Consider the following 13,730-nt stretch of genomic DNA (forward strand, 5'->3'; position numbering starts at 1 on the left):
TGGAAATTTAATACCAGTTACCTTTCTTTAAATGATGATTCAATTACAGTGTCACACGATGAAAAGGAATTAGCAACCACCTGTGTTTATTCATTGCTACACTGGTGCTGAGGGCTCCCGGTTTAGCCACCAGGAGCCCCAAGGTTCACGACAGCCCCCCGAGTCCCTGCTGAAGGTCCCAGGAGCCTCGGTGATACATTCAACGCACGAACAAAGTGAGCATCATTTAATATAATGGAAATATTGTCATTGCAATAGGACGTTATCCTCAGATTAACAGCTCAAGCTGTGAAAACAGATGTGAACGCTTGGCCTTCTGCAGCGCGAGATGATGCTCTCATGAGCTGTGCTCCAGTCTGGGGGATGCTTTCATGGGAATACAGCAGCTCTGTGATCTCAGGATCACCCCATCTCTCCTTCGCTGTGTCGGGGGGAATTCTTCCTGCTGGTGCATGGACCCCTTCTTCTCTCACCCAGAAGTCCAGGAGTCCTGCGGCTACCTGGTAGGTTTCCACCGTGTTTTTTATTTCTAAAAAGTCTAAACCTCAAGGAACAAAGATGAGTTCACCCCCATCTGAAAAACCTTCACTTTTGTTAACTAAATGAACTTTTGAACTAAATGACCTTTAGGGTTACTCGATTAGCTGCTTCTTGGAAAGGTGTTGTGACATGGTTTCCAGTGTGGTCCTCCTGTTCATTGCCCACTGGTCATGATCGGTGACTGTCCAGCAGTGTTCACGAAGCAAAGAATCTTCTCCAATTAATGCTGAGGAAGCTAGGATTGCCCTTTGGGGGGAAGTTTCCCAGAATTTCAAGGCAGGATGACCTCAAGCTCTTGTTGTATTTTTATTTGAGTTTCGAGAGCTAGATTTTAAAAGCTAAGATAGCACTAGGCTCTTCTAACTATGGTTTTTTTTTTTTTTTTTAATTATTTTATTTTATTTTATTTATTTTTTGCCTGTGTTGGGTCTTCATTGCTGTGCGCGGGCTTTCTCTAGTTGCGGCAAGCAGGGGCTACTCTTCGTTGTGGTACATGGGCTTCTCATCGCGGTGGCTTCTCTTGTTGTGGAGCACGGGCTCTAGGTGTGCGGGCTTCAGTAGTTGTGGCACGTGGGCTCAGTAGTTGTAGCTCGCGGACTCTAGAGCGCAGGCTCAGTAGTTGTGGCTCACAGGCTTTGTTGCTCCGTGGCATGTGGGATCTTCCCGGACCAGGGCGCGAACCTGTGTCCCCTGCATTGCCAGGCAGATTCTTAACCATTGCACCACCAGGGAAGCCCCCTAACTATGGTTGATCAGTACAAGAGCACACGGAAGTGGGTTTTCCCCTGTCTAGTCTGCGGAGGAGAATGGAGTGAAACTTCTATGGAAAACTGGTTGGAACTCATTTCAAAGGAAATCTCAAAAGGCAATTCATAAAAGGCACAAGCTGATATGGCAATCTTAATTTACTGAAAAAGGAAAGGCAAAATCTTAATTGAAATTCAGGATCTATTAAGAAAACGGCCACTTGGACATGTTGACATGGCCTTTCCGTTTAGTGGCCTGTGGGAAACACTCCTCCTAATAGTTTAGTGACTTTAGGAAGTCTTCCTTTCAATGGACCTGGTCTGCTTTCTTCTCCTAGACCAAATGTCTGGATGTAAGTGAGGCAGTTACACAGCAGTGAGGGGGATGTCCAGGTGGGACCCACCAGAGACGATTGACTGGTGCTCCTTTGCAGTGACCAGCTGTTCTGCTCAAGTTCTTTTAGGACACAGTGATTTATTTCTTCCCCGTCTTGTTTATTCCATTAACTCATGAACCCTGTAAATTTTCACTCCATGCTCTTATTCTGTGGCTTTGATCTAATCATCCTGTTAGACTGGTACCTTTTGTTACCAGCTCCCTAAAATTTACTGGAACGAGATTGAGTGTCAGTGGCAGAGGAATGAATGAACAAGTACCAAGTGGTTGATGTGAATTCACTGCAACTCACGTGAACCTCATGTGAGACCTCAGTGATATGTGTGCAAGAAGAAAAGCATTTCCCATGAAAAAGCTCCATAGCCAAGGCAGCTTCAGAAATGCCAGATAAAGCCCTGGTTAACAGGTCTCTTTGCTGTAGCTCTTGCAAGATGCTGTTATCATGTATGAATCATTACACAAGGGGTGGAAAAGATGCAGCTTTTCCTGCAAACGACTCAACTGAAGAATCCGTTTTTTTGTGGCATTGTGTGCTTGGGCAGGAATTGTGGTCCCTCTGTTAGGAGTCAGAGGCCCTCAGGAAAGGGGGAGTCGGGGTGGTCCCTGCTTGGCAAATATTTCCTGACTCTAAGCCTGTGAGGCATTTAGGGAAGAAACACGTTCCTTTGAATTTTTTGCACATCATCCTCTGACTCTCTTTCTGGTTCGTCAAATGCGAGGTCACCCCAGTGAAACCATTTTTCATCTTTTGAATTCTTACAAATCTGCCCAAGCTTACATACAGGAAAATGTTGGGAAGTTCCCAAATCTGACAGCAAAGGTTGCAGTGGAATTCTAGCATAGTTCTCAAATGTTTCAACAGGTGACTCTTAAAGAGATTTGAGGACATGTAAAGAGCCACTGATGATTCATTGAAAACGTGACAGGGAGGAAAAGTCACGTTTACTTTAATGTCAGTAAACCTGTGTGTGGGTTATGAATAAGCTTCTACTTGACGTCTCTGGAAACAATTGCAGAAGTGCCCCAGTGGAAGCACCAGGGCTCCCTACCTGACCAACCGCCTGGGCCACAGGCTGCTCAACCTCTCCCGCCCCCCCCCCCGGAGGAGTATTTGCTGGCGCCGGAGGAAAAACCAAGGTGGGTTTGAAACCGGCGCTGGCTCTTCCCTGTTTCCAGAATTACTTCAGAAATCCAAGTGTTTCAAATGCTGACGCTCTTCAAAACTCAGAAGTCTAGTACCAGCTTTGATGCTCATAAGAATTCCAAAGAAATGCTGCAGGCCTTAATCAGATTCCTCCTGCCGACTTTCTCTCTTGCCCTGGGGGAATCCCGTCCATGGAGAGTCACCTGGGGAGACAGACGCAGCTTGAGAGCTTTAGAGAATGAGCCCAGAGACGTTAACAGCATAATGAAATAATGGTCTCCCTGGTGTCTTAAGATTCCTCTCCTGCGATTTTGGGGAAAGCTTTCATTCTGTGCTGCATTTCCGTGAGCCTAAGAGGGTGAATCCAGGTTGAGGGGGTAGGGATGAGCTTCTCATTGCTTTGAATTGAAATCACGTTCACCACCCCATCAAATTTCCTGAGACCCCAACGCAAAATCATTGCATGGTGTGTCCAAGGTGCCTGAAACAACCCCCTTGCTCCCAGACTCTCTTTATCTCTGGTCCTTCCTGGACCATCTCCAGCCCCCACTGAACTTTGCCTGAATCTCCCCTGCTGCCCACTCCTCAGGTCTTTAAACACGTCCCAGAATCTCTGCGTTTTGCAGGTTGGAGTTTGTGTGTCCAGGACTTAGAATAGTATCTGTCATGCAAAAGACACTCAATCAATGTCTCTGAAATGAGTGAATGGATGCATGAGTTAGATGGAGCCGGGTGGGAATGCCCCCTTATTCCTGTGCCCCCAAATTTCTGCTGAGAGTCCGGGCACAACGGCGGACGTTTGTTTTTCAAGCTCCTTTTATCAGAGACTGGGAGACAAAGTTTAATATGTGCTTTTATTTCTAAGGTCCAATATTTTTAGAAGCTTCATGAGTGCCAGATACTACACAGCCCAAGGGATAGGGAGACAAAAGATGTAATTCCCACCTGTTAGAGGCTCACAGACCTGCATAAGAGATAAATTAGCAAGAAGACAGTTAAAACCCAGTGTAGCAATTGACACTGTACCCGCGAGAGACTCACGGAGCCTCAGAAGAGATAAACTAGCAAGAAGACAGTACCTACCCAGAGCAGCAATTGACAGGGTACCCGGGAGAGTCTCATGGAGCCACATAAGAGACAAACTAGCAGGAAAACAGTTAAAAGCCAGAGTAGCAATTGACACGGTACCGGTGAGAGACTCACGGAGCTGCATAAGAGATAAGCTAGCAGGAAGACAGTTAAAACCCAGATTAGCAATTGACACAATAGGTGGAAATGTAGGGTATTGCGAGAACCCCGAAGAGAAGGAAATACACCCCAATCAAAGAAGCTGGGGATGCCTTCCTGAAGGAGGCCTTGTTGCACTGAGGATTAAAGAAGCAAGAGTAGGAAAGAGAAGACAATTCAAAACAGGGTAACTCAGAGGAGCCCCACAGACTAAGTGATTCTAAAAGCTGATTTGTAGGAGAAACAACAGTTAATTAAAATAACCGTGGTGCAGGGGACCACAGCCGTGTCCTTACATGGCATGTGTTTCCTAACACGTTGGTAAGTTCAGAGCGGCCAGGCCACGTCCTCCTGCAGGCTGAGCCCCGTGAGACCACGACACGGAGCCTGGGGGCTCAGCAGCTGCTGTTCTGAGGCTTCTGTGACCAGTGGGTGGGGGAGGCCCTCTGCTAGGAAGGCCTGGTGCTGCCTGGTTCAAACACTAACACCGCCTTTACTGTCAGCAGGCTTGGAGGATGGTCTTTTGGAGTGAGAATCCCTGATTAGGTTCAAGACGCACATTCAAATATATCAAAACCCAGAACTTTGGCAAAGGTAATATTTTTTCTTTTTTTCTTTTTTCTTCTTGTTTTAGAAAGCAGTCAGAGAGACTTGCTTTGTAAATACCTTTGTGGGTGCAGGCGGAATCAAACCAAATCCCGGTGTTTTTACTGAGAAATAAAACCGGTTGTTCATAAACATTCCCTTGAAAGAGAAAATGAATTTACTTTTAGTTTTCCTTTAGGCTGTATAGAAATATATGAAATAGGTCACTGTCTTTTGTTATGATCAGAATGCATCTGATGGATCTAAAGCAAATGAGAGAATAATCTGTGTTTAAAGACATTTGTTGTCACGATAATGGTGATCTTGGTACGTGCACTTAAATTCCTCCTCTTCCTGGTGGCTGGATGGACCCAGAGCTGGATGGACACAAAAAGAATGGTGGACTCCTCCCAGGCGCTGGATTTTCAAGCCCTGCGGAGACTGTCCCTGTGAATGAGGAAAGTTTCCCTGGCATCACCAAAAGTGGCTGGGAGGGAAGGAGAGCTGGGATAGAGGAAAGATGCCCTTACCCACCAGCGGGAACTTAGAAGTGGTGAATCAGGACAGGTTTCTCCAAGGAAAGAAGTCAGTACAACCTTAAGATGGGGAAACATCCGAAGCTTTCAGTCTTCGGCGATTGGGGAAATAGTTGTCTGGTGTCGGTCCCGACTGAGAGAAAAATTGGGAGAGAGTTGATCCTGGGAGTGAAGTGTCTGCTTGTAAACCTGTCATATCACTAATGAAATGTCCCTACCTTGTGCTGGACCTTCATGGTTCCTGGGGACACAGAAAAGATTATCAAGATCTGGGCTTGTGCCCGGTGCAGGCTTACTCATTGGAATAAATGTTCTTTACAGGTTTTCACAATGTAATCCCTGAGGAAAATGCTAACATTCATACTTCACGATGCAATTCCAGAAAAAAGTGTTAACAGTCGTATTTCACAACATAATCCCTGATGAAAAATTTTAGTCCCCGTGTGGACTGTTCAGAAACCCCTCTTTCAGCTGAGATTTGTTCAGACCTCTTACCTTGTAGGCCACACGCGTGAGATTTATAGCTTAATACAAAAATATCAAGATTCATAGCTTGATAGAAAAATAAACTAAAATACGTTTGCTGGCTTTTGAACACGGGATGTGGCTGTTATTAAAATCAACCCAAGTTGTAGAAGGAATCTACTCATTTCCTCTCAGAACATTTTAACTTTCTAATCTGTCCAAATCCCAAGCCCTCTCTTGACAGTGGGCTGTCGTGTCCTTGCTTTCAGGGTCTGGGGTCTCCCTGCATCTCTGCTTCTGTGATGAGGGCACAGGATCCCTGTGTCTCCCTGGCACCTGTTCTTTTCTCTCTTTATTTGTCTTCTGTATTGACATGTTTGACTAGTGACTTCTGCAGCTTTTAATGTTGTTTGATGTGGACTTGGCCAGGCACGGGCGTGCAAGCCAATGGTATGCAGCCCTCTGGGGATGGAGCTTCTTTCCAGGAAGCCCAGTAGTCATGATACCGCACTGGCTGCAAAGGGCGTCTGTTGTCTGAAATCCCTCTAGCACTGTTGGTGGTTGATATTGTGTCAGATTATTGCATTAACCTTTCAGTAATTAGCCACCAGCCTTTAACTTTGGCCTTTGGGGTACAGTCATAAGACATGGAGTGATTTTCATGGTCTTTCTGAGGAGAAAATGGACAATTTGCATAGGAACAGGCTTAATACTTATAAATTCATTGTATTGTAGAAGGTCTCTCGTGGAACCTTTATGAGTTATTTCATTCACATCTTGAGTGTTAGACTGGTTTAATTAAACACCCTCTAGAAGGTATGCACTTCAGTTAAAAAGGCCAAACTCCTGGTGTTTGGCATTCGTTCTATTCTCACATAGACTTTTAGCCATTTAAATATCCATCCAGTGATTTTTTTCCCTACAGTTACTCAGTTGCCTTTCTGAGGAACTCTTACTCGGGATCCTGAGATGGAAGGCCTGTTCTGAGGTGTCAGGATGTGTCCCTAAAAGGAGGCTGACTCCCTCCTTCGGTTACTGGATTTCACTGTGTCCTGACTTACGGGCCGGCAGGGAGGGAAATCCCACGACTTACTTCCAGAGAATGGTCCAGTATTTCAGGGAAGCATTCTTGGAAGAGAAAAAAAGAAAAAGAAAAGCTCTTCCTTTGAACTGTGCTTAACCTTAAATGTTAACTTAAAGGTCATTATGAAACATCTATTGCTTAAAGAATTTATAAAATTTCTCCCAAGCGAAGGTCAATTTATAGAAGAACCAAAATGAAGTTCAGGCTGTTCCTTGAAACTCTGTGCGCCAGTCACCCATCACCAGAAAGATGCTGTAGGGCGGGCAGTCACGGCCAACAGGGCCGTTGGCATCTGGCCTTCACAGAGCAGGGCTCAGCAAAGGCCTCGCTCCCGGGGGTGGGGAGGTGTCCCCAGCCAGACCCCGCCGGCCCCCTGGGACTGTCCTCACGACCACATCCTCGGTGCCCCTGACTCTGCTGGGCGCTTCTCCCATCTTCCCTGACAGCCACGGGTGGAGATTTGGAAACAGGCCATTGGAGCAACTCCTTGCCAGTCTCCTTCCTGTAGAGAGCTGGCCTGGAGCCCTCTCGGTCCAGCGTGGCAGCGCCCCTGCCCTCTGACTTCGCCCCCGTGAAGCACCCGGGCCTTTCCATCATCTCACTGAGGTCCACAGGCTGCATCGTGGATCCTATTAGTTCAGGCTGCACCCTCTGGAGTTAATCACTGGTATTTGGTGAAGTCAGGGTTCTCCGGGTTCAACCCCTTCGTCCCCTGAGAGGGTCACTCAACACCACCCCTCCGTCAGCAACTGTCACAGAGTTTCACGGCCACACCTGTGACTTGGTCTCTATACGGAGGCGTCCCTCTCGACCTTGGGCCTGGAGACTGGGGACCTGGGCGGAGAGGTTTGCTGGCTGCTGGCCTTGGCGGGCATGGCGGTGCGGACCCAGTCCTGGCGGCCAGGCTGGGCGCTACAGTGACAGCAGAGGCGTAAGGGCTGAGCCTGGACCAGAGGGAGGACATCAGAGTCCCTCAGCCAAGGGCGTAGAAGAAGCGGGGCATAAACGGGACCTGACACAAAAGCCACAAGCCCACGGGGAGGGGCTGCAGGGTGCCTAGGATCCCGGGTCCCCCAGGCCCACACAGCTGCCCCACTCCAGTTTCCACGTTTTTATACAGTGTCATTCTTAAGCTGGAAAAAAAAATCTCCCTGCTTTTAAAACAAAAATTAAAACAAAAAAATGAAACAAAACATCTGAAGACCCCAGATCCAGGGCAAAGACTACCATTGCCTTTTTCATACATTTCCCTCCAGTGAAGCAGTTACAGGAGCCAAGATTGGGGGTCGGGAGGTCATGGACCGTGGTCCTGGGGGTTCCCGTCCACACGCCGGGGTTCCGACTGTATCAGCCTGCCCCTTGACTTTAACAGAGGCTTGCGCTTGTATCCTTTCCAAAAACACGGCTAGATCCTCAGTGTCAGCACATCTGTGGCTGTGTGGGGTTGAGGTGGGAGTGCCAGGGGCCCGGCCCAGGCCTGCAGGACCCAGGGTCGCTGTGCCGGGCACAGGAGCGGGTGAATACCCTGGCAGGCGACCTCAGTGCAGGGAGAGCTGCCCCGTCAGGGACACCCACACTTTTCCCTGCTTTTCAGAATCGCGTGTCGGAATTGCACACACTGCGAAACTGTGGCGGCTTTTGTTACCAGTCTCAGATCCACCTGGATGCCCCGGGTCTGTGGATAGTTGGTCTCAAGTGGCATTTCTTCTTCCTTGGAGTTGGGAAGAATGACTGCTAAGGTTTCCCTGAACCTAAGAAAATATTTGAAGAAGGGGGTGTGTAGTGACAGCTGCTGTGAAAGAAGGAAGGGATCTGCTGCTTCCTGCCTTGCCTGGTGATGTGGGCTCTCTGAGGAATAACCGGGGTCGCTGTCCTGTGTAGACTGGCATTTTCATGAGTGGTAGCCCAGCTGTCCCCGTGAACACAGGACCCTGGCGGAAAACGACTGGTCACCCTGTGACGAGAGTGGGGGGATTGGGTCGGAAGCCGAGGGACTTGAGATGTGGCCCTGACCTTGCACAAACTGTGAGAACCTACGCAGCCTCCTTCGAGCATGGACTTGCTGGGGAGCAGCTCTAGTCCCACAAAGAAGGTTGTCTGTCACAGAAGGTGGTATCATCTAGAGAAGTGAACTTGAATTAGGGTCAGAATTTTAAAGACACTCACCAGCATTCCAAACCGAGTACATTTAAAAAGTTTTTATTAAAGTATTGGTCTTTTGAAATATAGATACTGATGGTTCAATTAGTATTTTTTATGCTACTTCTTATTTCAATGTTAATAGCATTGTCTGTCTCCTATTTCTGCTTCACCTTTCTCCTGCCTGCCAGGCCTGCTGCCTTATTCTCCACGCTCAGCAAATGTTCACTTCAATTTATTTTGAGAAATAACGTTCCACGTTCAGTTATTAATTTGAAAGTAATCATTTTTTTCTTATCATTTGCTTGCTTTTAATTTGCAGGTCAAATTTCATTAGCTTATCAACTGAGAAAGAAAAAAAATGATGGTCTTAGATTCCCTTTTTGCTGTGAGAATATAATTATAGAGCAACACTCAACATTTGTTCTGCGGAAAATTAATCTATTTTTAGCCGTAAATTATATGCTGGAGATAAATACAGAATTAGCAGGCTGGCATTCACCGCTCACTATCAGCCATGCAGGACCAGTACTCCGAGGCCTGCGTTCAGGTGCTGGTGAAGTTAGTTTACATGTGTTCCTCGCATCCAAGAACCGCTGATGAATAGACGTCAGAACTAATTTCATGAGGGCCATTAAGTTCTCTTTCTTTGTTGGGTGTGGTACAATCAGAAGGGCTTTCATTCCCTGCCATCCTACCTAAGTCATCTCAACAACCTTATTTTGTGAAGGCTCTTACCCCCTGTGGCAGACTGCAGGCAGTACGGTAAAGTTATTTTTAATGCAGTTTGTAATTCAGTGCTTTCCAAAGACAGTGTTTTTAAGGGAAAGAAACAGAGGAAATTCTGAATAGGGACGTGAAGCGTGATGAGAGTTTTCTGCTGGCAGCCAGTCCATGTAGAAACGGGTACAGATTGGGAGGCCCGGGCTGCTTTTGTGTGTGTGTGTCTTTCGGTGTCTTTACCTTCCTGGAAGTTGTAACCTCAGGTGACTAGAGAGTTCGCTCCTAGCGACTTAGCGTCTTCCAGAAGCAAGAAGAATTTCTCTCTTTAAAAAGACACTATCGTACAGAAAACTGTTATAGATGACCCAGATCACCATGATTGTTGGGAAGGTGATCATAATTTATCATAATTTACTTTATGCCGAGCCCTCAACTCATAAGTTATCTGTGTTGACTTTGGATTCACTACCTGTGCTTTCTTATTTCTTACCCGTGTAAATGACACAGGTGCATTTCTGGAACCCAGAGTGAATTTACTGGTTTAAGGGGATGTTATATGTCTCATTTGGGTGGGCTAAGTTGTAATTTATCAAATTCATTCAGTTCTTTAAAAAATAAAGAAAGAAAGCAAACAGATGTATAAATACCAGCAGGCCATAGCCATCATAATTGATTCACAAGATATATTTGTCGAAGCATTAATTCACATGGAAATAAATGCTAAGCGATTACCCCGATATGCTATGACTTTACCCCAGCCTTGTCTTATTCTTCCATATTTGTTTTCCCTTCTCCACCATTCTTTTTTTTTTTTTGGCTGCGTTGGTCTTCATTGCTGTGCGTGGGCTTTCTCTAGTTGTGGTGAGCGGGGGCTACTCTTCGTTGCGGTGTGTGGGCTTCTAATTGCGGTGGTTTCTCTTGCTGTGGAGCACGGGCTCTAGGCGCACGGGCTTCAGTAGCTGTGGCTCTCGGGCTCTAGAGCGCAGGCTCAGTAGCTGTGGCGCACGGGCTTAGTTGCTCCGTGGCACGTGGGATCTTCCCGGACCAGGGCTTGAACCTGTGTCCCCTGCATTGGCAGGAGGATTCTTAACCACTGCGCCACCAGGGAAGTCCCTCCACCAATTTTTAAAATAAAACATTTAATTATTTTGTGGCACTGTAATTGTTTTGGAATGACAGTAAGTAATATGAAAACGTGTATGCCCAAGTAAAGTACCAAAGAGCATAAAGTTGTATGGATGAGGGAGAGCAGTGATGTTTGTTGTGTCTGAAATGTCTGAGGGACGTTAGATATTTTTATATCCATGGTCTCATTTAGTCTTTGTGGCAGTTTTGTAAGGTAGGTGCTATTTGCCTCCTTCACTGATTAGAAAACGGAGGCTCAGAGGAATTGCCCACCGGCTGTGGCTCTGAGAAGGTTGGGTGAGGGGGCCTTGGTTTGATTCTAGGTCCAGCTGATGACACAGCCTTTGCTTTTCTACTGCAATGAACTGAGAGGGCGCTTCTGATGGGCACGGATAGGACATGCTTTGTGGAGGGGGGTCACTAACACTGGACCTAACACATCAGCAAACGTTTGATCGATGTCAGGAAGCTACTGTGGGTACTAGTGCTGATGTGAGAGAAATCCGAGCATCTGTTCGGGTTCCGTGGGGAAGTACGGTTTGACCTCATTGTGAGGGTCGTTGTAGAGAGACATTGTTGAGGGGGTGTCTGAGGCCACATTCTGCTTGACCTTGCCTGTCAGAGGGAGGAAGCTGGCCTTTACTTAATAGGCAGCAGATAGGCTTTGTCTACAGTTGAGAATGAGGATGACGCCGTCCCAGAAGTATCTTAGGAAGAATAATCTGGATCCACGTGGTAAAGGGAGGGTCCCTGCTGCAACCATGGGACCTGTCGGAAGGATGCTACTCACAGTCTAGAGGTGGCCCAGGCAAAGCCAGGATGCATCGGGGCAAATAGTGAAATTGTCAAGTTCAAACAGGTGGGAGAAAAGGTTGGGGCCTTGGGGATAGGGAAAGGAAGAAAAATAAAGAACCTGACACAAAGAAGTTTAGAGTAAGAGTTTAAAGGGTTAAAATGTAAACGTGAGCTTTTAAGAATGAAGGACTTTGTGGTCAGCGCTGACGACCTGAGAAATGATTCAGGAGAAGAAGACGGAGAAAGGGATTTATACAGGTTCCGAGGTGGTGGGTTTCATGTTAGATGAAAATAAGCGTGTGGCGCGATTCAGAGAACTGGAGAAACAAGGTCAGGAGAGGGTCCTGAGTAAACCATTTAGCCTGAACCTTCACACAGGTGGTAGATTCCGCTGGTCCTCTGGTCAGATCCTACCGTGGTCGAAGCTGCAGAGACAGGAGGCTGGGGCGGGGAAGGAGGCAGAGGGGCTGCAGCCCCCCTGAGGCGGGAGGGTCTCGGCACGGAGTCCAGGGAAAGGTAGAGGTCAGGAAGAGCAGAAGAATTTTCCCAAGTTCCAGAATCTCCAGGGAGAACGAGGATGTGGTGCCTGGGACGTTGGCTTCTGCGGGGCTGGTGACATGCAGACGGGATGGGGTGGAAGGAGGTGGGAGAGGCTCTTCCAGGGATTTAGGAAGCCAGGTGGAAGCTTTGCGGGAGGTCAGTGAAGAAGGGCGAGCGGGGAAGCGTGTGTGCGTGTGTGTAGCATAAGGAGAGCTTGGACCTGGGAACAGCGTTGACTGGCCCGCAGGTGTCTGCCAGTTGTGTCTCGTCTGCCCTGTTTCCCAGACGTTCCTGGTGAAGCTCGGCTGAGAAACACCCACTGGTAGGAGTGGACTTCGTGTTCCGTTGTTGGAAAGTTGTGTCGACTTGATAAAGACATGTATTCTCAGCTACTGGAAACTTCTTTAACAGTATTTTATTCATGTCAACCTTCCGATTCCCCTTGGCGTGTGTGTGCAGCCCTCATGAGAAGGAGGGTCAGTGCAGTAAATCGGGAGCGTGCATGTTGCAGCCCCTCCGGAGGACACGTGGGGACTTACTACCTGAGTACTGAGTAAGGGCTCCGATGAGCAGGGCTCCTCATGTGCCTTGGTGCCCATCTGCCACAGGCGGACATGGAACTGCTAGCTTAGCCCTCATGATGAAACAAGCACTCACGGGCCGTGGGACTTGGGTGGAGCCTGTGCTGTGGGCCCAGCAGCCCGGGGATGGGGCTCAGTGGGCATCCCGGCAACAAGGCCGAAGGAACCGCTTTGCAGACGACATGCCCTGCTGCTCGTCCCTGCAGTCCTGTGCTGGGGCCCCAGCACACCTGGACGTCCCTGCCTTAGATGGAGGGACTTTCTGAGCCCTGACCCAGCCAGGCCACGCTGCGGAGCCCCAGCGACTGTGCAGCTTGTCAGGGCCCCCGATTTTAAGCGTAAAACTCAACGTCAAGCAGGTTACTAGCCTAGCCAGCATTGGAATCATTGTTAAATCCGCTAGGAGGCTGGAACAGCCCTGACTGAAGAGACGTGCTCGTGCAGTGACCCTCCAGGTTGAGTCTTCCAGCTGCGTGAGTCCACGTGCGGGCCGGGTGTCCTGTTCCACCGCCATCGAAGGTGGCCAAGACGCCCATGGGTTATAGGCGTGGACGCGGCGTTAGTTCACCCAGGGGTGGGGGACACAGAGTACATGTCACCTTAGAGGCTTTGTTCTCATGTCAGCGGGTTAGTCACACGTGATGTCATGAAATGATATATTTCCGGGTCCCAAGGGAAATGAAAGGCCCGTTGAGGCCACACCACAACCTCGATGGCTTCTTCCTGTGCCTTGCACGGCTAGTCGGCGAGTCTCTCTGCCCTCGGGACCCCGAATCGGCACGTTTCAGTCGCTTCACCACCTGCTCCTGCACAGCCTCTTGGCAGGTGCCTGGGGTCCCGTGTGCCCCCAACCCCACAGCGTCACACGCCCCAGTGCCCAGGGCCACCCGCAGAGCACGGCCCTCAGCTCACGCACCCCCGGCTTCCTGTATCTGCTGTAGCCGAATAAAAGGCTCCTCCCTGAGACCTGTACCCCCGCTCCACTCCTGTCTGGCCTGGAAGCCCCCCTCCAGCCTCCCCCAAAACTGCTTCACCCCTCCCCCCGCGTGCAGCCTCTGGCCCACGGGCCCCTTGCTGTCTCTCCAGGTATCCCCTCTGTGCTC

The 13,730-nt window shown here is 48.6% G+C and overlaps 1 protein-coding gene across 1 annotated transcript in view; it reads left to right on the plus strand.

Moving 5' to 3' along the window:
• LOC136128512 (ATP-binding cassette sub-family A member 13-like) overlaps nucleotides 1–13,730 on the plus strand; it is a 236,572-nt gene that overhangs the window by 114,855 nt on the left and 107,987 nt on the right. Inside the window, 5 exon segments of the mRNA XM_065884331.1 lie at nucleotides 430–503; nucleotides 2,700–2,771; nucleotides 2,774–2,820; nucleotides 4,561–4,648; nucleotides 9,493–9,628. Of these exon segments, the coding sequence (XP_065740403.1) occupies nucleotides 430–503; nucleotides 2,700–2,771; nucleotides 2,774–2,820; nucleotides 4,561–4,648; nucleotides 9,493–9,628 (417 nt within the window).

This window comes from Phocoena phocoena, chromosome 9 (assembly GCF_963924675.1).
Source record: "Phocoena phocoena chromosome 9, mPhoPho1.1, whole genome shotgun sequence".
Lineage (NCBI taxonomy): Eukaryota > Metazoa > Chordata > Mammalia > Artiodactyla > Phocoenidae > Phocoena > Phocoena phocoena.